This window comes from Saccopteryx leptura, chromosome 2, assembly GCF_036850995.1.
Source record: "Saccopteryx leptura isolate mSacLep1 chromosome 2, mSacLep1_pri_phased_curated, whole genome shotgun sequence".
NCBI classification, from domain to species: Eukaryota; Metazoa; Chordata; class Mammalia; order Chiroptera; family Emballonuridae; genus Saccopteryx; species Saccopteryx leptura.
In genome coordinates, this window is record NC_089504.1 from 77,542,793 (window position 1) to 77,568,650 (window position 25,858).

General features: G+C 38.3%; 1 protein-coding gene across 7 annotated transcripts in view; it reads left to right on the top strand.

Moving 5' to 3' along the window:
• CNTLN (centlein) overlaps positions 1–25,858 on the top strand; it is a 360,970-nt gene that overhangs the window by 125,945 nt on the left and 209,167 nt on the right. For all 7 annotated transcript variants that reach the window (XM_066368220.1, XM_066368223.1, XM_066368224.1 and 4 more), the window contains one exon: positions 3,259–3,453. In XM_066368220.1, the coding sequence (XP_066224317.1) occupies positions 3,259–3,453 (195 nt within the window). The remainder of the gene's footprint in view (positions 1–3,258; positions 3,454–25,858) is intronic.

Below are 25,858 nucleotides of genomic sequence, written 5' to 3' on the forward strand. Positions count from 1 at the left end.
GAGACTTTGTCCTAATTCCCGAATCAGGGCTAGCCTAGATCATCTGTTCCAGGCTTTTTCAATTCTTCTTCACCTGCTGCTTGGAAGGATGGATCTTTTCAAAGGAAGACAGAGTTTGCCTTAGTGTGTGGAGTTGCCCAGTCATGTCAGATCAAGCCAGAGCAACTTCTGAATATGAAGGAGTACAATTGCATAAACTGCATGGCAAAGGCAGTGAAATATAAAACACAAGATTGCTGTTAGTCTTCATTTTTATGGAAACAAGACAAAAGGGAGAAAAGAGACAAGAAAAGACATATTAAATTAGAGCCTTCTTCCATCAATGATTAGACATAGAGCCTTATGTCTGTGAGGGAAGATCCCAAGAAGAAAGCATACCATACCCTTGGCACTACTGGCAGTAAAATGATCTTCAGTCCTGACCACACACTATCATCAGCATGCCTACATCTTGGGCAATAGGGCAACTAGGAATTTTTCTTTGTCAACATTTACCAGTGTTCATGAGATTCTCAAATATTTGAAATCTGTAAATTTTTAAAAAACATATTTTTACTGATGTACAATTTGAAATCTGTAAATTCTTTGATTATATTATTTCTATCATTTTCCTCCAAAGAGATTAATTTGTGCTGTTTAGGTAAAACTGGTTAGTACTAATCAAGCATACAAATAGGAGAACGTATTTAAATAACCTTTAAACTGAATGTTTGACTCTGTATGCTATTGGGCAGGCCTTCCTTCATTCTAGCTTCTGGTCAGTTTAGCTCTTGTCTCTAGATTTTGCTTATTACTTTTCTGCACTGAACTAAGTCATGAAAGTAGCAACATAGCACAGGTAGGTCACTGCAGGGCCCATTTTGACCTCTTTGTTCCTCAAAGCTGTCAGGTTCCTACTCTCTCTTCCCTCCTCAAATATCTGACAGTATCAGCTGTGGAAAATACATTGGACATAGTCCCTGATATAAAGGTAATTGGAAAGAAAAGTATAAATTTATGTCCTGAAATACTTTATAAATCAAAAAAGCAACACTTCCTTTATAAAAATTGCTTAGACTTTGGCTATAAAGTGAAATGGATTATTTAAAATGTCTATAGTAATATAGAGAGGTATAACCCCTTAAGAAAATAAAAATGTATATTGAGCTAATTGTATGTTAGAGAAATGGTTTGGAGAGTCTTGTTTTTATGGCAAAGTATAAATATATGTCTCAGAAAAAAGCATTAAAGAGGGTTCACAAGCCTTTTTTAATTTTAAACTTTTAGAAATTGAAGTATAGCACATATACAGAAAGCACTCGGCCATTTTTTGTGTAGTTAGGTTTCTTCCCATAAAGCAAGGCCAACTAATGGAGGATTCTCCCCATCTAAGAACCTACTGTATTAGCAACATAACTTCGAGGTTCTCCCCTTGGGGGTTTTACTTTTGTTATAAGATCTTACTCTTGGGCATATATATAGAGATCTCACTGTTAGCCATATATAAATATTATATATAATATATATATATATATATATACACAAAACCCTTATATGTGTATATATATATATACACAAAACACCACAAATCTTAGCTCTGGGATCACTTTCCCAGTGTCATCAACAAATATGGATTCTTTATGGAAATCATTTACCAAAAAAATGAATTATGCTTCATTAAATCAAAATAAAAAGTTAGGATGTTCATCAGAAATAAGTTCATAAGTATTGAAGGAGTACCATTGTTAACCATATATGACTCTGTATGACACCACTTATATGCCAATATTCTGTCTCACAGTTTTAATAAATTCTAATATTAATTTAATGAACATTGCTTTGAGTTAAAAAGTTAAAGTTATCTATAATGATTTCAGAACATTGCTTCTATTTTATCACACTCTGCTCATGGTCTTCAATGGTTCACTGTTGTCTCTAGGAACAAGTCCATCCTTCTTAGCCTGGCACTCAGGTGTCTTTGTGTTCTGTTCACAGTCATATTGCCTGACTTTGTCTCTTACATTTCCTTTTGCCCTTACTCCTGTACTTCAGCAGTAGATGCTAATTTATCCTAAATGGAATTATTTTTAATTAAAGGAAAGCAGGGAGACAGAGACAGACTCCTGCATGCACCCCAACTGGGATCCACCTGGCAAGCTCCCTGTGGGAGATGCTCTGCCCTTCTGAGACACTGCTCTGTTGCTTGGCAACCGAGCTATTTTAGTTCCTGGGGCAAGGCCACAGAGCCATCCTCAGGGCCTGGGGCCAACTTGCTCAAACCATTTCAGCCATGGCTATGGGAGGAGAAGAGAAAGAGAAAGAGAGAAGGAGGAGGAGTTGAAAAGCAGATAATCACTTCTCCTGTGTGCCCTGATTGGGAATTGAACCCAGGACATCCACACACAGATTGATGCTCTACCACTGAGCCAACCGGCCAGGGCTCCTAAATGGAATTATATTAGATCAATCTTAATGAACTCTCAATGAAAGACTGTTGGTTTTTACTTTTTCAAATGTATATCTTAAATCCAATTAGTTGATATCTTATGTTCTCTTTCTGTCCTTTTCTATCACTGTACATCTTTTTTCACATTTCTGCCACCTTTAGAATGACTTTTCTGTTTTCATTCAGTTTCTATAATACCACCATGGCTCAGTTCAAGTCCTTTGTTATGGAGCCCTCCAAGATTAATATAGCTAAAAAGTGTTTTCATCCTCAGAAATTTGGCACATTTTAAATATTATGCTGACCAATAATACATATTGTGTGTTTAAATATCAGTTGTAGCCTGACCAGGCGGTGGCGCAGTGAATAGAGCTTCAGACTGGCATGCAGAAGACCCAGGTTCGAGAGCCTGAGGTTGCCAGCTTGAGCGTGGGCTCATCTGGTTTGAGCAAAGCTCGCCAGCTTGGACCCAAGGTCGCTGGCTTGAGCAAGGGGTTACTCGGTCTGCTGAAGGCCCATGGTAAGGCACATATGAGAAAGCAATCAATGAATAACTAAGGTGTTGCAACGAAAAACTGATGATTGATGTTTCGCATCTCTCTTCGTTCCTGTCTGTCTGTCCCTATCTATGACTCTCTAAAAAATAAAATAATATCAGTTGTAGTTTTGTATGATATTTGATATTTAGTTTTTCATGTGTTTATATCTTGTTTTCTCTCTTAGACTATTAAAATAAATTGAGTGCAAGAACTTTGTCATATATAGACATGATATATATGTATATTAACTTTTTAATTGATTATTAATAGATTTGGATGTATTTTTTGAAACAGCTTTACAATGAGTTACATATTTGTTTTGAAACCACAAAATCAAGTGAAGCTATGCTCCGGCAAAGTGTTGTTAGTCTTCAGGATCAGCTATTTCAAAAAGAGCAAGAAAATGCTAAATTAAAAGAAAAGCTTCAGGAATCACAAGGAGCATCATGTCTTTTACCTCATGAAAGTGATTCAAACCACTCAGAACAGGTGAGAGACATTTTCTAAAAATGTTGTCCATTATAACATTGTATTAAATCCTCTTATACAATTGACTAAAACATAAAAATTTAAATAATTTTGCAAGTATTAGAGAACACATCATGGCACGTAGTTTTGTGTTGCGCTATTTTTAATTCTCTTTGTATACATGAATATTATACACAGTATGAATTCATATAGAAATGCATGTAGAAATAGAGGTTATGTCTGGTATAGTTATTGTGAGGAAACATTTGGCTCATTAACACTAATGAAGAGAAAATTAATAGGTCATACCCATTTTGAGACTTTTTCACTAAATGAGGTAATAGGATGGAAAGTACTAAATAAGAAGTCTTATAAATTACTTTTTATAATGCCTAGCGTGTGGTGCTTAATAGCTTTTAATCTAAAATTTGCCACTACCTTGATGTGTGATTTTAGACAGTTCAGTTGAGCTTTCTCCATATATATCCTGTGCTGTTAAGTAAGGAATACAAATATGCAGGTTCTGGATTCAAATAAACCTAAGATCAAATTATAGCTCTGCCTGTGAACTTAGTGAACTTGGACAAATTTCTTTAACCCTTTTAGCCAAAGTTTCCTCACAAATGTTGATATTATCCTATCTATGTCATAGAATTTATGAGTATTAATGATACAGTGCATGTCAAGTACAGAGCTTGCATGTAGCAAATATTCATTGGTACTTTTTCAATAACCTTTAAGGTAAGTTTCAGCTATAAATATATATTTTAAAAAATGTTATGCCTATAAATTCATTTAAGTGTTAGGCATTCAAAATTCTTTTAAATTTTATTATTTATTTAGTTCAGAAATAGAATAAACACAAGTCGGTAATTGGGTGCTTAAATGTTTTTTAATGATTGAAGAACAGTAATTTTTGAACTAGCATACTTTTCTAACACCTCAACCTTAACGCAATTTTTAAATTTGTATTTCATTATATTGCATATTTTGGACATCAGGTTCACATAATTTTATTAATTATAAAATTTGTATCATGTTACAGTATTATGTCACATGCATATCTCATTTTATTCAATTAATTGGGGTTTGTTTTTTTTTTTTGTATTTTTCTGAAGCTGGAAACGGGGAGAGACAGTCAGACAGACTCCCGCATGCGCCCGACCGGGATCCACCCGGCATGCCCACCAGGGGCGACGCTCTGCCCACCAGGGGGCGATGCTCTGCCCCTCCCGGGCGTCGCGACCAGAGCCACACTAGTGCCTGGGGCAGAGGCCAAGGAGCCATCCCCAGTGCCCGGGCCATCTTTGCTCCAATGGAGCCTTGGCTGCGGGAGGGGAAGAGAGAGACAGAGAGGAAGGAGTGGGGGGTGGAGAAGCAAATGGGCGCTTCTCCTATGTCCCCTGGCCGAGAATCGAACCCGGGTCTCCCGCACGCCAGGCGGATGCTCTACTGCTGAGCCAACCGGCCAGGGCCTAATTGTTTATTTTTATAGTAAATGCCCTTGGTCCCACCAACTAATCTGAGGACTATAATGTTAGTAATGCCTTACATTTACTTGTATGCTCCTTCCTTATCTGGTACCCTGATTCTCTCACTAGACATAAATACCAAAGTGTTTATCATTTTGCTGATTTTTAAAAGTTTTAGCACATATAAACTTATGAGAAAATAGTATATTTTTTAGTTGTGTCATTTGTAAAAATGTATCATAATGTATTGTTGCCTTCGGGCATGGCAATTTTGGCTCATTATGTTATTAAGGTTTATCTATGTTGTTTGGTGTAACTGATCGTTGATTTTTAGTGATTTAAAATATTTCATATATGTGATTATATCAGAACTACTTGTATATTCATTTGTAGAAGAGTATTTGGGTTATTTCCTGTTTTTGGCTATTATGAATAATGCTGCAATTGACATTTTTGGCATGATTCTTGGTACACATATACAGACACTTTTGTGGAATATGTATCTAAGAACAAAAACCCTTGGTTTAGAGTGAGAAAAATTATTTTCACAAAATACTGATAACTTATTTTTCAAAGGATTTTCCTCGATTTTACTTTCACCAGCAATGTTTAAGAGATATAATTGATTCTTATCCTCCTTAACACTTGGTAGTCAGACATCTTAGTTTGTTGAAAATTGATAAGTATAAAATAATTTTATTTTGATTTTCATGTGTATGTTACTGATAAAGCATATCTTCAAATGATTACTAGCCAAGCATATGCCTTCCTGTGCAAATGTCTGTTTTTCTCCTTTAAACCTTCTTGTATTGGATTTTTAAAATTGATTTGTGAAAGTTCTTATATGTTCTTGAAATTAATCTCTAGTATGTTAAATGTGTGACAGATATCTCACTGTGTCTTCTGTTTTTATTCCTTTTTATAATTTTAATTTCTAATTGAATTTATTGGGGTAACATTAGTTAACAAAATTATACAGGTGTACAGTTGTTTCAGGTGTGCAATTCCACAACATCTCATCTGCCCACTGCATCATGCGCTCACCACCCGTCAAGTCTCTCCCATCACCATTATCCCTGCTACCCACTTCTATCTCCCCCATTCCCTCCTGCAGTCACCAAACTGTTTTCTTTACGTTATCATTTGATGAACAGAAATTTTTAATTAGACAAATTGATCTTTTATAGTTAGTATTCTGGTATTTTATTTTAAAATCTTTTTCTACCCAAAGATAGAAATACGTAGTTGCATATCTGTTTTACTCAGAGTTTTAAAGCTTAGCTTATATCTTTTATATTCATAATTTAGTCTGAATTGTCTTTTGCCTGTAAATAAGGTAAGACCCATTTTTATTTTACTGCTTTTTCCCTAAATAGTATGCAGTTGATCCAGTTCAACCTGTTAAATGATCCTCTTTTTTTTCTTGTTTAGTACTAGGCTACCTCTCTCATATATCCTTGTTCACAGTGTATTTGTGAATTTTTTTTCTAGGTTCAATATTCTCTGTATTCCTGTACAATGTTATATTGTCTTAATCAGTAAAACTTCATGAGTCTTTATATTTGATAGTCTACTACTTTCTTAGTGTTTCTAAAGTGTCTTGGCTATGGTGGGACTTAGCAAAATAATACCTTTTGGGATTATTTATAAAGTTTCATTAAAAAACCTTGAAATTTTTTATAAATTGTTTCACTGGAGTGTAATATACAAATAAACTATACAGGCCCTGGCCAGTTGGCTCAGTGGTAGAGCGTCAGCCCAGCATGTAGAAGTCTCAGGTTTGATTTGTGGTCAGGGCACATAGGAGAAGTGCCCATTTGCTTCTCCACCCCACCATTCTCTCTCTTCCTTTCCTGCAGCCGTGGTTCAAATGGTTCGAGCAAGTTGGCCCCGGGTGCTGAGGATGTCTCCATGGCCTTGACTCAGGTGCTAAAATAGCTTGGTTACCAATCAACAGAGCAGTGGCCCCAATGGGCAGAACATCCCCCAATAATCCCCAACTAGTAGGCTTGCTGGATAGATCCTGGTAGGGCACTTGCAGGAGTTTATCTCTGCCTCCCTGCCTCTCACTTAAAAAAAAAAGTATACAAACCTTATGTGTATAACTCACTGACATTTCACAAAGTGAACACATCCATATAAATAGCACTCAGATTAAGATATAGAATATTACCAGTGTCCAATAAGCCTGCCTAATGTTCCTAATTATTAGCTATCCCCATATAGGTAAGCGCTGTTTTGACTTCTATCCTTGATTTCTTTTGCTTATTTGTGAACCTTACAGAGTTTCACCTTTATTTTTATTTTTATTTTTTTTTCTTCATTTTTCTGAAGCTAGAAACAGGGAGAGACAGTCAGACAGACTCCCGCATGCGCCCGACCGGGATCCACCCGGCACGCCCACCAGGGGCGACGCTCTGCCCATCAGGGGGCGATGCTCTGCCCATCCTGGGTGTCGCCATGTTGCGACCAGAGCCACTCTAGCGCCTGGGGCAGAGGTCATAGAGCCATCCCCAGCGCCCGGGCCATCTTTGCTCCAATGGAGCCTTGGCTGCGGGAGGGGAAGAAAGAGACAGAGAGGGAAAGCGCGGCGGAGGGGTGGAGAAGCAAATGGGCGCTTCTCCTGTGTGCCCTGGCCGGGAATCGAACCCGGGTCCTCCGCACGCTAGGCCGACGCTCTACCGCTGAGCCAACCGGCCAGGGAGAGTTTCACCTTTAAACATTAAATTTGTTATGAGTGTTTTGTAAATACCCTTTATTGCAGTAAGGAAGTCCCCATGTACTCAAAGCTTTTTCATGGATATTGAGCTAATTCAGTGCATCTTTTAAGATGATACTAAAGCTTTACTTATTTATTCTGTTAACAGGTGAATTACATTGGTTGATTTTCAATTATTAATTTAATTTTGCATTCCCAGAATAAACCTAACTTCATTGTAATGTTTTTTTAAGTTTTATATATTGCTGCATTTAATTTGTAAATATTTTGCTTAGGGTTTTTGTATCTCTATTGATGAGGGATATTGGGCTATGCTTTTTCTTTCTTAAAAGTTTCTTATTAGATTTTAATATCAAGGTGATGCCAATGTCCTAATATGAATTGCAAAGTTCAGTGATACCTCAGTTTTCGTTGATAATTCATCTGAAAACAATAGGCAAAATTCAAAACTGATGCAAACCAGGCAATTATTTCCATATGAATCAATGTAAGTCCAATTAATTCATTCTAGACACTTCAAAATACATACCAAAAACACATTTTATAGAGAGTAAATGTAGTGTTTAATACTAAAAATAATAAGAAATTTATATAAAATGAATATAAAAGACTAATGTAAAGAATAAATGAACATTTAACATGGCATTTACCTTTCTGAAGACTTTTCTTGGTGTATGGAATACAGTGAGGTGGTGAGAGAGAGGTATAGATATTATTGTTTAGAAGGGGAATCCCCCTCCATAAGGACTTTAGGTATCAAGGCACAATATGGGGTCACTTCCCTTCTTGGTCTTTTGGCACTAGGACCAGCTTCAGAGTCAGTGGACCCATGTCACACAAGAAAGCTGTCCGAAGAGTCTGTTTCTGCCTAAAATGGGACAAGACATTATCATTAAGCAAGTTGCAGACAGGGCCTGCAACAGCTTTGTCTGGGTGATTTTTCTCCACAAACCCCTTTACCTTACTCCACGTGAAGATGTCCTTAATCTCTGAAGAAGGCACATTCTTCCATCTCTCTTCCTCCTCATCTGAAGCAACTTCTTCATCTGCCGTCTGCTGCACTTCTAGGTGAAGGTCTTGCAGCTCTTCAGTGGTGAGTTCATCACTGTGGTCATCCACCAACTCTTCATGTCCTCACCACTCACCTCCAAACCCATGGACTTCCCCAGATCAACAATTGACTACACCACATGTATGAAGGCTCAAACCCTTCAAAATTTCTCATGCACACTTCCTGGCAAAATTTCTTCCAGGCAGAGTTCATCGTCCTGGATGTCACTCCCTGCCAAGCCTTATCTGTGAGGCTAATGCAGTTGAGAATGTTGAAATGTTTTTTCCAGAACTCTCTTAAAGACAATTCTGTATCTGATGTCACCTCAAACACCTTTGAAACATTGCTTTTGTATACAGTTTCTTGATATTTGAAATGACATTCTGGTCCATGGGCTGAATGAGTGGTGTGGTGTGGTATTAGGGAGCAAGAACTTCACTGTGATAAAACTGAATGCCTCCAACAATGTTTCTTCCAAACCTGAGGATATGCAGGAGCATTGTCCATTATCAGGAAGCACTTAAGGGGCAACTGATTATCCTGGAGGTATTTTTTCACACTTGGACCAAGCCTAGTGTTTTTCAACCAGTGTGTCGCGGCACACTAGTGTGCCATGAGACATGGTCAGGTGTGAGTATAAATACATTTAGAAACTATATTATTAACTATATGTATAATATGTACTGTTAGAGTGTCATTTCATGTCATTTTGGTAGGTGGTGTGCCCCAGGATTTTGTAAACGTAAAAAATGTGCCGCGGTTCAAAAAAGGTTGAAAAGCTCTCAATGAAAATTGGCCTGGTGACTCATGCTTTATTGTTTACGCTCCACATCACACACAGTTTATTTTTAATCACATTGTTTCTGCTAAACACTCAAGGAGTTTCTGAATGGTACACCAGTAAGGGCTTCACTTTACAATTACCACTAGCATTACCCCGCAACAGAAGAGCTGGCCTCTCTTTCATAGGCTTATGTCCTGGTAGTGTCTTTTCTTTCTGTGTAATGAACGTTCTCTTTGGCATTTTTTCCAAAAGAGGCCAGTTTTATCACAGTTGAAGACTTGTTGGGGGATGAATCCTTCAGCCTCTCTGTAATCTTCGAATTTGGACACAAATTTCTTTGCCCCAGGCTTGTCCGAACTTGTACCTTTGCCATGCCTAGTAAGACTGCGTATGCCAGTGCAACTCTTGAATTTTTTGAACCAGCCTCTGCTGGCCTTAAAATCACTAAGTAAACTAGCACTCGTCCCAGGCATTTTCTTAATGAGATTAGCATACAACAGTCTGGCCTTTTCACATATGATGGCTTCTGAAACAGCATCGTCATCTAACTGTTTTTGATTGATCCAAATTAATAATAACTGTTTGACATCTTCAGTTGTTTGGGATCTCTGTTTCCTTAGCACATTCACACCTTTCACTACTTTTGCCTCCTTTATTGCTTCCTTTTTCACTACAATGGAACTTATTGTGGATGGCGACTTGCCATACATACAGCCGATTTCAGCAATCTTGAAGCCGCTCTCATATTTTCTCAATGATTTCCTTCTTCAACTTGATTGTGTTCCTGGCCTTCTTCTTCAAAGGGCTGCTGGCTCTGGAAACTTTCTTTGGTCCCATGATGGAGCAAAAAGGAAAGGGTTAACTTATTATCAAGGAAAACACTTAACAGGGACAAGATTTGAGCACATGTGATTTTATTTTACATGTGTTATGTACATTTTGAAACTGAAAAACGCAAAATAAACACATTACACCGAATACTGTATATGCAATAATCACTTACATGTAATTGTAGTATTAGCACTTGTAATCAATAAAAAAAGCACGAAAACACTAGAAAGCAACGGAATTGTTTGGCTAGATGCATAGGGTGATGCTCACACAACGAGAAACAACGCCACACTGAGCAAGAGAACATGTGGGTTCTCCTTTGTTTTTGCAAAATTAGCAGCGAGGTCACATGGGCATGCTGACAAAATATGAGGCAGCCGATGAAAACTGAGACAAAATTATTGGGGAAAAAATCGATGAAAATTAAAACTGATGATAATGGAAGTCAGCAAAAACCAAGGCATTACTGTATTCTCTGTCACTTTGCTAGAAGAGTTTGTGTAAGACATATTTCTTGCTTAATAATAAACACTTAGTGCTTTCTTTCTAAGATAATGAACAGATCAGTTCTATTCACTATTGTTTTGGAGATTCTAACTAGCACAATAAGGCAAGAAACAAAAGCTTTTTATTAGAAATGAAGGAAAAATGCTCTTCACAGACGACATAACCATCTGTATAGAAACTCAACCAAATCTATGATAAAGCTCCTAGAATAAATAGTAAATAAATGTAGCAGTGTTGCCAGATATAACATCAGTTTATACAAGTCAGCTGTATTTTTAAATGCTAATAACAAATAATTAGAAATTAAAATAAAAAGTATCATTTATAATGACACCAAAGACTACGTAAAAATTAAGGATAAATTTGACAAAATATGCACCAGAGTTATATACTAAAAATAAAAAAAACATAGCCGAATGAAATGAAAAGACATATAAAAATGGACAGACTTGTGAATCAGAAGATGTAATATTGTTAAGAGGTCACATCTCCCCAAATAGATCTATCATGTAATCCCAGTTAAAATTCCAGGAGGTTGTTTTGTTTTGTCTTTAGATAAATGCAAGACAGTTTTAAAATTTATAGGGAAATATAAGGGATCTAAAAGTGCAAAACCAGGTTTTATTAAAATAAAAGGTTGGATGGCATTGGCCCAGCATGTGGATGTCCCAGGTTTGATTCCCAGTTAGGGCAGACAGGAGAAGCACCCATCTGCTTCTCCACCTTTCCCCCTCTTCAATATTCTCTCTCTCTCTCTTTCTCTCTTTCTTCTACGCCCGCAGCCAAAGTTCCATAAGAGCAAAGTTAGCCCGCATACTAAGGATGGCTCCATGGCCTCTGCCTCAGGCACTAGAATGGCTCCGGTTGCAATGGAGCAATGCCCCAGATGGGCAGAGCATCGCCCCCTAGTGGGCATGCCGGGTGGATCCTAGTTGGGCGCATACGAGAATCTGCCTCTGTCTCCCTGCTTCTTGCTTCAGAAAAAGACACACAAAAAAAGTGTTGGATGATCTGACTTGGAGGCATATTTGTCAAAATAATAAAAATAAATTCAAAGACTGGTTTTGGCATAATGTTTGACAAAATGATCAGTAGAACAGATAAGGTCCAGAAAAATATCCACTTATATATGTCACTTTATAGTAAGTAACTCTTTAAAGTGCTCGTATAGTCATTTTATTCTTTTTCAAGAATACTTTATATATTCTTGCTCCATTCTTTTTTATATGGAAATTTTAGTATCGTCTTGTCAATTTTACAAACAAGCATTAGTTAGAAATCTTTCTAATTTCCCTTGCGATTTTCATTTTGACCCCTTGATTATTTAGAAGTGTGTTCTTTACTTGTGAAATCTTTGATCCCCCCTAGTATATCTTATTTTTATTCACTTCTAATATATTTCTACTGTCGTCAGAGATAGTACTCTGTTAAGATGACTGTATTTTGAACTTAAATGAGACTTGTTGTATGGCCCAGCATATGGTTTTGGTGAATGTACTATATGCATCTGAAAATGATTTGTATTCTGCAGTTACTGGGTTTGAGTGTGCCTTAAATATCAATATTAATTGTTATTGTGGTTGATAGTGTTGAGAGCCTCTGTTTTTTAATGACTTTTGTGTTTAGTTATTTTTTTTTTTTTAAAGTGAGGGAGAATGGGCATTCTTTTTTATTTTATTTTATTTTATTTATTCATTTTAGAAAGGAGAGAGAGACAGAGAGAGAGAAGGGGGAGGAGCTGGAAGCATCAACTCCCATATGTGCCTTGACCAGGCAAGCCCAGGGTTTCAAACCGGCAACCTCAGCATTTCCAGGTCGATGCTTTATCCACTGCGCCACCACAGGTCAGGCAAGTGTTTAGTTATTTTAATCAGGTTTTCGATAATTTGTTAGGAGAGGTGTTAAAAACCTCCCAGTATAAGGTGACACAGTGGATAGAGCGTCAGGACCCAGATGCAAAATCATGAGGTTGCCAGCTTGATTGCAGGCTCTCATCCAGCCTGAGTGAGGAGTCACCAGCTTGAGCGCAGGGTCATCAGCTTGAGTGTGGAACCATAAAAGTGACCCCATGGTTACTGACTTGAGCCCAAAGGTCGCTGGCTTCAGCCTGAGGTTGCTGACTTGAGCAAGGGGTCATGTATTCAGCTGGAGCCCCTTGGTCAAGGCACGTATGAGAAAGCAATCAATGAACAACTGAAGTGCTGGAACAATGAGTTGATGCTTCTCATTTCTCTCCCTTCTTGCCTTTCTCTCTGTTCTGGTCTGTCTGTCTCACTGTTCCTGTCTGTCTCTCTCTTACTCTCGCTGAAAAAAAAAAAAAAGAAGAAAAAATGTCTCCCAGAATAATTATAGATTTTTCTGGTTCTCCCTCTAGTTTTGTCAACTTTTGCTTCATGTACAATAAAGCTGTTTGATTAGGAGTATATGTATTTATGATTCTCATGTCATTTTGATTAATTACTTTTTCATAATAAATTTTCTAATTAACTATAATAATATTCTGTTGACTTGAAATCCAATTTTATGATATTAATATAGGCAGTCAGTCTCTTTAATATTTACATTTTACATGGTGTACCTTTACCCATCCTTTTAATTTTCACATATTGGTGTCTTTATATTTTAGGTGTACATAGTTAGGGCCTATTTTTTTATGCATTCTGACCATTCCTTTTCATTGCAGTATTAATCCATTTATATATAATATAATTATTGATACATTTGGGTTTAAGTATATCAACTTACCATTTTTATCCTGCTTTGTCCTGTTTTTGTTCTTTTGTCCCCCTTTTTCTTCCTTCCTTTTGGATTAATTGACTATTCATACATCTTTTATTTTTTTTATTTTTATTTTTAATTTATTGTGTTGACATGGTTTCAAGTGTTTCACTCAGTATAACACCCTCTATCCACCATATCATGCCACACCATTCCCCATGTAAAGTCTCTTTTCACCCGTTTTACACCCTTTGCTCTCCCTCCCTTACCTTCATCCCCCCTTACCCTCTGGGAATTGCTACCCTATTCTTTGTATCTATATGTCAATTTGGCTACTCCCTTTACCTTCTTTGATCTCATTCTCTTTTCCTCCTTTCCTCTGACAGCTGTCCATTCATTCCCAGTGACTGTGCCTCTGTTTCTATTTTGTTCCTCAGTTTATTGTGTTCATTAGATTCCACATATAAGTGAGATCATACGGTATTTGTCTTTGCCTGGTTCATTTCACTTAGCATAATAATTTCCAAGTCCATTCATGCCATTGCAAAAGGTGGTAAGATTTCCTTCTTTTTTATGGTCATGTAGTATTTCATTCTGTAAATGTACCACTTGTCTATTTACAGACACTTGGGCTATTTCCAGATCTTGGCTGTTGTAAACAGTGCTGCCTTGAACGTGGAGGCACATATCTTCTTTTGAATTAGTGTTTTCTGATTCTTAGGTTATATCCCTAGAAATGGAATAGCTGGGTCATAAGGCAGTTAGTTCCATTTTTAATATTTTGAGGAAATGCCGTACTGTTTTCCACAGTTTCTGCATGAGTCTACATTCTTACCAATAGCACACAAGGGTTCCCTTTCTACACATCCTCGCCAGTGCTTGTTATTTGTTGATTTGTTAATGAAAGCCATTCTGGCAGGTGTGATGTGATATCTCATTGGGTTTTAATTTGCATTCCTCTAATGATTAGTGACAGTGATGTTGAGCTTTGTTTTCATATGCCTATTGGCCATCTGTATATCCTCTTTGGAGAAGTGTCCATTCAGGTCCTTTGCTCATTTTTAATTGGATTGTTTACCTTCTTGGTTTTGAGTTTAGAAGTTCTTTATAAATTTTGTTTATTAACCCTTTATAAGACATATCAGTGAATATATTCTCCCATTGAGTGGGTTGTCTTTTTATTTTGCTAATTTGTCTTCTTCTATGCAAAAGTTTTTTAGTTTGATGTAGTCCCATTTGTTCATTTTGTCTTCTATTTCCTTTGCCTATGGAAATATATCAGCAAATATATTGCTTTGAGAGGTGTCTGAGAGTCTACTACCTATGTTTTCTTCTAGGATTTTTATGGTTTTACAACTCACATTTAAGTCTTTTATCCATTTTGAGTTTATTCTTGTGTATGGTGTAAGTTGGTGGTCTAGTTTTATTTTTTGCATGTATCTGTCCAATTTTCCCAACATCATTTATTAAAGATACTGTCTTTACTCCATTGTATATCTTTGTCTCCTTTGTCAAATATATATTAATCAACCATAAAGGCATGGGTTTATTTCTGGGTTCTCTGTTCTGTTCCATTGATCTGTACAGTGATCCCTCGTCAATCACGGAAGTTAGGTTCCAGAACCCCCAGTGATAGGTGAAAATCCGAATATAAGGCGAAGTAGCTACCTTATATTTATTTTATTATTTATATATTTTAAGGCTTTATAAATCCTCCCCACACTCTTATAAAACTTTCCCACACTGTTATTAATCATTCCCACACTCTTCTAAACACTTTGTATGCTCTTAAACACTTTCTACACTCTTAAACCTATGTTATTTTAACAAGTAAAATTCTATAGGGTACTCACCAATGAATACTAATATGTTTTAATTAATATTTTTATATTTTAATATTGTTTTCAATTTATTAGACTTGAAAATGCTTATTTTACTGCAAAAATAACTAAAATAATAAATATATAAAAATTCCTGTATACAGCAAAATCCCATGATACAGCAAAAAATTTGTGATACGAAATTAGAGATACATAATTTTAAAATCCATGATACAGTGAGACTGCAAAAAGTGAACCACGATATGGCAAGTGACGACTGTATTCCTTTTCTTATGCCAGTACCAGGTTGTTTTGACTACAATGGTCTTGTAGAATAGACTGATAATCAGGAAGTGTGATACCTCCCATATTGTTCTTCTATTTTAAGATTGCTGAGGCTATTTGGGTTTTTTTGTTTGTTTGTTTTTTTGTTTTATATAAGTTTGTTCTAGATCTATGAAGTATGCCATTGGTATTTTAATTGACTCTATAGATTATTGGAGTACTATGGAATTTTTAATGATGTTAATTATTCCTATCCATGAACATGGTATATGATTCCACTTGTTTGTACCTTCCTAAATTTCTTTTTTAAATGACTTATCATTTTCTGAGTACACGTCTTTTTCCTCTTTGGTTAAATTTATTTCCAGGTAATTTATTTTTTGTTGTTGCAATAGTGAATGGGATTGTTTCCTTAATTTCTTTCTGACAGTTCATTCTTTTTTTTTTTGTATTTTTCTGAAGCTGGAAACAGGGAGGCAGGCAGTCAGACAGACTCCCGCATGCGCCCAACCGGGATCCACCCAGGACGCCCACCAGGGGGCGATGCTCTGCCCATCCGGGGCGTCTCTCTGTCATGACCAGAGCCACTCTAGCACCTGGGGCAGAGGCCAAGGAGCCATCCCCAGTGCCCAGACCATCTTTTGCTCCAATAGAGCCTCGGCTGTGGGAGGGGAAGAGAGAGACAGAGAGGAAGGAGAGGGGGTGGGGTGGAGAAGCTGATGGGTGCTTCTCCTATGTGCTCTGGCCGGGAATTGAACCCGGGACTCCTGCACGCCAGGCCGACGCTCTACCACTGAGCCAACCAGCCAGGGCAGTTCATTCTTAATGTATAAAAATGCCACTGATTTCTGAATATTAGTTTTATATCCTGCCACTTTGCTGAATTCATTTATCAGGTCAAGTAGTTTTTTGGCTGAGACTTTAGGGTTTTCTATGTTGTAAGCAAATAATGACAATTTTACTTCTTTTTGAATTTGAATGCCTATTATTTCTTCTTCTTGTTCTTGTCTGATTGCTGTGGCTAGGATTTCTAGTAGTATGTTGAATAAAAGTGCTAAAAGGGATACTCCTGTCTTGTTCCTAATTATAAGGGGATTGCTTTTTTTTTTTTTTTTTTTTTTTAGGGGATTGCTTTTAAATTTTGCCCATTGAGAATGATGTTGGCTGTCAGTTTGTCATATATGGCCTTTATTGTGTCGAGGTATATTCCTTGTATTCACACTTTGCTGAGAGGTTTTTTTGTTTGTTTGTTTGTTTGTATTTTTTTTTCTGAAGCTGGAAACGGGGAGAGACAGTCAGACAGACTCCCTCATGCGCCCGACCAGGATCCACCCGGCATGCCCACCAGGGGCGATGCTCTGCCCACCAGGGGCCGATGCTCTGCCCCTCCGGGGCGTCGCTCTGCCGCGACCAGAGCCACTCTAGCGCCTGGGGCAGTGAGACTGCAAAAAGTGAACCACAATATGGCAAGTGACGACTGTATTCCTTTTCTTATGCCAGTACCAGGCCAAGGAGCCATCCCGAGTGCCCGGGCCATCTTTGCTCCAATGGAGCCTTGGCTGCGGGAGGGGAAGAGAGAGACAGAGAGGAAGGAGGGGGGGGTGGAGAAGCAAATGGGCGCTTCTCCTATGTGCCCTGGCCGGGAATCGAACCCGGGTCCCCCGCACACCAGGCCGATGCTCTACCGCTGAGCCAACCGGCCAGGGCCTTGCTGAGAGTTTTGATCATCAATGGGTGCTGAATTTTATCACATGCTTTTCCTGTATCTGTTGATATTATCCTGTGATTTTTATCCTTTATTTTGTTTATGTGATGAATCATATTAATTGATTTGCAAATATTGTACCAGTCTTGCCTCCCTGGAATAAATTTCACTTGGTCATGATGTATGATCTTTTCAATGTATTGCTGGATCTGGTTAGCTAATATTTTGTTGAAAATTTGAGCATCTATGTTTATCAGTGATATTGGCCTATAGTTTTCTTTCTTTGTAGTGTCTTTACCTGGTTTTGGAATTAAGATAATGCTTGCCTTGTAAAATGAGCTTAGAAGTGCTCCTTTTGCTTGAATTTTTTGGAATAGCTTGAGAAGGTTAGGTGTTACTTCTTTGAATGTTTGGAAAAATTTGCCTGTGAAGCCATCTGGTCCAGGACGTTTGTTTCCTGGGAATTTTTTGATAACTGTTTGTTTCAATCTCATTTGTTGAAATCAATCTGCTCAGGTTTTCTGATTCTTCCAGGTTTAGTTTTAGAAGATTGACTTATTTCTAAGAGTTTATCCATTTTATCCAGATTGTCCAATTTTTTGGTATATAGTTCTTTATAGTATTTTTTTACAATCCTTTGTATTTCTGTGTTGTCTATGTTGTTACTTCTCGTTCATTTCTAATTTTATTTATTTGGATCCTCTTTTTTTCTTGATGAGTCTGGTTAAAGGTTTGTTCATCTTGTTTACCTTTTCAAAGAACCAGCTCTTGGTTTTATTGATCTTTTGTATTTTATTTTAGCCTCTGTGTCATTTATTTCCACTCTAATATTTATTATTTTCTTCCTTCTACTTCTTCTTGGCTGTATTTGTTGTTCTTTTAGGTGCAGGGTTAGGTTGTTTATTTGAGCTTTTTCTTCTTTCTTAAGGTATACCCATAATGCTATAAACTTTCCTCTCAGCAGTGCTTCCGCTGTGTCCCATAAATTTTAGGTTGTTCTATGTTCATTTGCATTTGTTTCAGGGAAGTTTTTTTTATTTCTTGATCTCATTGTTAATGCATTTGTTATTTAATTACATGCTATTTAAACTTCGAGTGTTTGAACGTTTTTCAGTTTTTCTGTTGTAGTTGATTTCTAGTCTCATGCCATTGTGTTCAGAGAAGATGCTTGATATGATTTCAATCTTCTTAAATTTATTGAGGCTTGTTTTGTATCCTACCATGTGGTTTATCCTAGAAAATGTATCATGAGAACTTGAAAAGAATATATATTCCGCTGCTTTAGGGTGAACTGTTCTGAAGGTATCAGTTAAATCCTGTTGATTTGGTTTGTCATTTAAGGCTGTTTTTTAAAATTTTTATTTTCTGTCTGGAAGATTTGTCCATTGATGTTATTGGGGTATAGAAATCTCCTACTGTTATTGGATTGTTGTCGATCTCTCCCTTTATGTATGTGAAAATCTGCTTTATAAGTTTAGTTGCTATACCCTATATTGGGTACATGAATATCTGTCTATCTATCTATCTATCTATCTATCTATCTATCTATCTATCATCTAATCTATCTTCTTTTCCAAGTGAGAGGAGGAGAGAAAGAGAGACAGACTCCCACATATGCCCCAACCAGGATCCACCTGGAAACCCTCATCTGGGGCCAATGCTCTGTCTTTCTGGGGCCATGCTTGCAACTGAGCTACACTGCTCAAAAATTAGGGGATCAGGCAATGTGCAGATACTCCAATACTTTCAACGTTTCAGGATTTTCACCAAGGCAAAAGTTGGTTTTGCCTCCCATTTGCACAGTTGAACAACTTTCTTTGACTTGTCATTTGCTTTTCTGATGTTCTTGTTTAATAAAAAAAAAAATCAAATGCTTTTTTATATTGCTTCATTTTGAAATATCCCCTAATTTTTGTGAGCAGTATACTTTTTACTACCTGTGGTAGAGGCTCCATGGAGCCATCCTCAACTCCTGTGGGAGGGGAAGAGAGAGAGAGATAGAGAGAGAGAAAGAAGTAGGAGAGGTGGAGAAGCAAATGGTCGCTTCTTCTGTGTGCCCTGACTGAGAATCTAACCCAGGACTTCCACACGCTGGGCCAATAATCTACCACTGAGCCAACTCACCAGGGCCAAGTGCATAAATATTTATAATGGTTATATCCTCTTGTTGGGTTGTTTCCTTTGTCATTATGTAGTGACCTTCTTTGTCCCTTACTATAGCCTTTGTTTTAAAAGGCTGTTTTGTCAGATATAAGTATTGCTACCCAGCTTTTTTTTTTCATTTCCATTTGCATGGAATATTTTTTCCATACATTTACTTTCAGTCTAGGTGTATCTTTTTGTTCTGAGGCGGGTCCCTTGTAGATAGCATATATTCGGGTCTTGCTTTCTTATTCATTCAGCTGCCCTATGTCTTTTGATTGGATCATTGAAGCCATTTACATTTAAAGTAATTATTGATAGGTATGTATTTATTGCCATTATATTTTAACTAAGTTCCTTTGTGTTTTTATTTTTGTTGTTTGTTTGATTTTTGTTTTCTTTTTTTTTTAAGCTTGCCCTTTGACATTTTTTGTAATATGTACTGGTTTGGTGGAAACAAATTCCTTTAGCTTTTTGTTGTCTGAGAACATCTGTATTTCCTTCAATTTTAAATGATAGCCTTGCTGGCTAAAGTAGTCTTGGTTGGAGGTTCTTGCTTTTCATCACTTTGAATATTTCAAGCCAGTCCCTCCTAGCGTGAAATGTTTCTGTGTAGAAATCAGCTGACAGCCTTATGGAAGCTCTCTTGTAAGTAACTACTTTTCTCTTTCTGCTTTTGAGATTTTTCTTTTTGTCTTTAACATTTTCCATTTTAATTATGAAGTGTCTTGGTATGGGCCTCATTGGATCCGTCTTGTTTGGGACTCTGAGCTTCCTGTACTTTTGTGTCTTTTTCCTTTACCAGTTTAAAGAATTTTTTGGTCATTATTTCTTCAAATAGTTTCATGAACCTATGCTCTTTTCTTTTTCTGGTATGCCTATGATATTATTATGTTTCATGTTGTTCCATACATCCCTTAAACTCTCTTTATTATAATCTTTTTCTTTTTTTTTGTTTTAATTGGGTGTTCTTTTCTACCCTGTCTTCCAAATCACTTTTTCAGTCCTCTGCTTCATTCAACCTACTGTTTATTCCTTCCAGTGTAATCTTGATGTCGGATATTGTATTCTTCATTTCTGACTGGTTTCTTTTTATGATTCTTATGTCCTTTTTTATGCTTGCTGTCTCTTTGTTGAAGTTCTAACTTTGTTCTTTGAGCATCCATGTAACCATTACTTTGAATTCTATATCTGATAAATTCCTTATCTTCATTTCAATTAACCTTTTTGCTGGAGATTTCTTCTGTTCTGTCATTTGGGGCCTATTTTTTTTTCTCCCCATTTTGGCTGCCATTTTATGTTCATTTCTATGAATTAGATAGATCTGCTGTGATTCCTCATCTTTATGGGGTGGCCTTATGTAGTAAGTGTTCTGTTGGGTCCAGTGGTGTAGACTCCTTGCTCACCTGAGATGGGTGCTGAGGAATGTCCCTTGTGTGGATTATGTGGACCCTCTTGTTGCAATTGAATCTTGATTGCTATTGGCCCATTATAATGGATTGACCCTCACGGTGGCTGTCTGTCAGGCTCTACCTGGATCAATGCCTGTGAGCTGCAGTGCAAGTGCTGACTACAGGAAGCAGATTTGCCTCAGCTGGGTTTGGTGCCTGTTGAACTGCCCTTTTGGATATGCTGCTTATGAAGCTAATTGGATCCTGCTGTAATGTTGTCTGAAGCTTGCCACTGAGTGTGTTGGTTCTGGGCCTCTTGGGAGAGAACCTGGTGTAGGCCAAGGTAAGACACTGTCTATGACTGGAACTCAACCACTTATTTGGAGCAACAGGTGATTCAGTTTGTGGCTGCCTCTGTGGGACTTAGGTGTACATGGAAAGAACCAGGCTGTACACCAAGGCCAGCTTTTACCAGCACCTTGGCCAGGGGCAGGCATCAGAGTCCCAAGGCACCCTGAGATCCACCTTTAGCTGCCTCTGCCTGCTGGCTTCCTTTAGGGCTCTGTCACTGAAAGAGTCTCTGGTGGAGTAGGGAGGATGGGCTATTGGATGTCCCCTGAGGGGCAGGTTCCAGTCACACTTCGAGGAAGGTGGTAGCTGTGGTTCCCACCCCAGAGTCACAGGTCTCAGTCTGTCCCAGATCTTGCGCCAACCTAGCAGTGTTGAATCACTAGGAGTCAGCCAGGTGGGGCCTTTGAGCCTGGTGTGTGGTCTGCTGGAAGCCAGGAGGTAGGTCTATTGAATTTCCTGTGAGGGAGAGGCTTCAGTCAGATTCATGGGCAAGTGGGAAGAATGGTTCCTGCCTGAATGCTGTTGGCTTCATCAGTGGTGAACTTTGCTGTTGATCTGAAGAGCAGGACTCTGTGAACTGTCCATCACTTCTGTTGCTTGTCTGCTAATAAAGGGTTCTGCTTTTCTTTCTTATTCCTACTGGCTTAATATGTCTCAGCTTTGCTGGTCCTAAGGGTGAAACGAAAACAGAACCTTTGTTTATTTCTCTGAGTCTGTAGAAGCTGGATGTTTACCCTGCTTTTTTTCCTGGCATGAGGAACTCTTTCTAGCTGGGAAGTTCCTTCTTGGTGCTGAACAGTGCCAACTTAGGGAATTGAGTGATGTGGGGAAAATGAAATTGTCTTCTTTATTTTCTTGTGCAATTAATCTTAGTTTTGTTTTTTTGTTCTTGAGATTCCACTGTGTTGTTAAAAGTTACTAAACAGTCTAGTGATCTCTCAGAGCTGTCCAATTGTTCATCTTTGTGGGGAGACAGGGAAGCTAGGTTCACTAATGTTATCTTTTTTTCCACACCAGAACTGTTACCCTTTTAAAAATTAATGTGGTTTTGAGTACGAGGTTACTCATACTAATAACCAGGTTACTCTGCTGGAGTATTAATTTCAAGGGACATGACAATACTTAAATTGGTCTTTAAGCATAGAATTTATATATGTGTACATGAATTCTATATGTGTATATACACACATAGAATTATATACATGCATATATATAAACATATATTTACACATATATGTGTGTTTATAAAACTTAGCCATATTTCCCCCAAAGCTTAGCTGAGTTATGTTCCTTCTTCCTCTTTGGCATAGTTTGAATGGACTCATTCCAGGCAATTAAGACATAACAGATAGTGATTACAACCACATGTCTTTGAAATTATGACTGTAAATAGGGAAAAGTGACAAAACTATTCATAAGAGTGATATTTCATGTATAGATTAATTTAATTATTTTTCCAATTAATATGAAATCTTTCCATACACATTTAAATAAACCACATTTAAAAATGTAATGTGAGGCCCTGGCCAGTGGCTCAGTGGATAGAGCGTTGGCCCAGAGTGTGGATGTCCTGCCTTCAATTCCTAGTCAGGCACACAAGAGAAATGACTGTTTCCTTTTCTCCTCTTCCCCCTTCTGTTTCTCTTCCCTTCCTGCAGTCAGTGGCTCGAGTCACTCAGCAAGAGGCACCAGGCGCTGAGGATAGCTTGGTTGGTCTGAACATCAGCCTTAGGTGCTAAAAATAGTTTAGTTGATTTGAACATTGGCCCTAGACTGGGTTGCTGAGTATATCTCAGTCTGGGTACATGCTGGAGTCTGTCTCTCTGTCTCCCATTTTCTCATTAAAAAAAAATGTAATGTGATATGTTTTATGTTTAGAGGAAATGGATGTATCCCTGAGTATCAGATTGCTTAATTTTTTTTTTTTTTTCATTTTTCTGAAGCTGGAAACAGGGAGAGACAGTCAGACAGACTCCCGCATGCACCCGACCGGGATCCACCCGGCACGCCCACCAGGGGTGATGCTCTGCCCCCCAGGGGGCGATGCTCTGCCCATCCTGGGCGTCGCCATATTGCGACCAGAGCCACTCTAGCGCCTGAGGCAGAGGCCACAGAGCCATCCCCAGTGCCTGGGCCATCTTTGCTCCAATGGAGCCTTGGCTGCGGGAGGGGAAGAGAGAGACAGAGAGGAAAGCGCGGCGGAGGGGTGGAGAAGCAAATGGGCACTTCTCCTGTGTGCCCTGGCTGGGAATCGAACCCGGGTCCTCCGCACGCTAGGCCGACGCTCTACCGCTGAGCCAACCGGCCAGGGCCAGATTGCTTAATTTTTTTTAAAATCTACCTTGACTTTCCTAGGTTTGTATTGAATTAATTACAGAGTGCCATTTGTTCTCTTGAATTGATCATTAGATTCATTAGTGGGATAGTTAAAACAGAGATTGTTAATTATACTCACAATAAATATAATATATGCATAAATATATAAAATATATTTATATGTTTTTTATAAATATTAGATACAAGAATGGCATGTGACATACTGGGTACAGCTATGAAATAAATGTTTTCAAGGCTGGTCATTTCAGTTTTAATTTTTTTTTTTTTTAAGATTTTATTTATTGACTTTACAGGGATAGGGAAACAGGAAGTATCTACTCATAGTTGCTTCACTTTAGTTGTTCATTGCTTGCTTGTTGTATGTGCCTTGACCAGGCAAGCACAGAGTTTCAAACCCGCAACCTCAGTGTTCCAGGTCGATGCTCTATCCTCTGTGCCACCACAGGCCAGGCTGTCATTTCAGTTTTTATATTTAACTTTGAGGAAATTCAGGCTGAGACAATGAAAGAAAAAACTCAATAATTTTTCTATCCTAATTCTATATTACTGGATTTTGAAAGTGAGGTGAATGATATTGGTGAGATATTGTTGTGCATGTTTTTCTGAATAAGAATTTTTGAGTAGTTAGTGAGGTGACCTTAAAATATATACATTTTAGGGACTACTTATGTAATGGTTCTTGTGTTATATGGAAAACTGATGTAAATGATTAAAGATAGAAATTTTGAACTTATAATTTTCTTTTATGTATTAAGGATATTTTCTTTAAAATTTGCAGCAAAATGTCATATCATAGTATTAATTGGAATTCTATTGATATATCAACTTATTTTAAAAATACTTATTGAGTCCTGGCCATTTGGCTCAGCGGTAGAGTGTCAGCCTGGCTTGTGGAAGTCCCAGGTTCGGTTCCCAGCCAGGGCACACAGGAGAAGCGCCTATCTGCTTCTCTGGCCTTCTCCCTCTCCTTCCTCTCTCTTTCTAACCCCTCTTGCAGCCAAGGCTCCATTAGAGCAAAGTTGGCTCAGGCGCTGAGGATGGCTTCATGGCCTCTGCCTCATGTGCTAGAATGGCTCCGGCTGCAATGGAGCAATGCCCCAGATGGGCAGAGCATCGCCCCCTAGTGGGCATTCCAGGAGGATCCCGGTCAGGCGCACTCGGGAGTCTGTCTGACTGCTTGCCTATTTCTAGCTTCAGAAATACACACACACACACTCAAACGCATACATACAAATATAATATTTATTGAGGTTTTACCATGAGTTAGGTACTGTTCTTGGTAATGAAGAAACTTTAGAGAACAAAACAAAGCCTTTGCAGTCATGAAGCATATAATCATGTCAGAGTGTCACTGTCAAACATATCACATGGTAATAAGTGCTGTGTAGAAACATGCCGTGTGAAACAAAACATGATAGAGCATGGTGGTGCTATTTTGTATAGGGTGGTAACAGAAAGTTATTCTGATCAACTGACATTTAAGATGAAAACTGGAAGAAGTGAACCATTCAGATATGTTGGGAAAGACTATTCCAAGCTAAAGGATCAGCAAGTACAAAGCTCATGACGCAGGAGTTTGCCTAGCATGGAGGCCAGCGTGCCTAGGTCCAAGAGAACTGTGGGGAGGAGAATGAGAGTGACCTAAGATAGCTAAATGTAGGGTCAGGTCTTCTATGGCCTTGTTGCCACCATAAAGATTTGGGCTTTTCTCCCAGTGAGATTGAAAGCCGTTGTTGTGTTTTAAAGAGAAGAAGCCCTGGCTGGTTGGTTCAGTGGTAGAACATTGGCCTGGTGTGTGGATGTTCTGGGTTCAATACCCAGTCAGAGCACACAGGAGAAGCACCCATCTACTCCTCTACCTTTCCTCCTTTCTTTTTTCTATCTCTCTCTTCCCCTCCCTCAGCCAAGGCTCCATTGGAGCAAAGTTGACTTGGGCACTGAGGAAGGTTCCATGGCCTCCACCTGAGGCACTAAAAAATGGCTCTGGTTGCAACAGAGCAATGGCCCCAGATGGGCAGAGCATTGCCCCCTAGTGGGCATGCTGGGCAGATTTTGGTTGGATGCATGCAAGAGTCTGTCTCTCTGCCTCCCCGCTTCTTTCTTCAGGAAAAAAAAAAAAAGAAGAACATGGAAGCCATTTTACTGTTTAATCAGAAGAGTGATAAGATTTAACTTAATGTTTTAAAAGGATCACTCTTGCAATACAGAAATGAGAGCATAGGAAGGCAAAGTTGGGGCGAAGGCAGATTTAACAGACAATTGTAATAGTCCAGATGAGACTCCATGGGTGCTTAGATTTGGCTGTTTGATTTT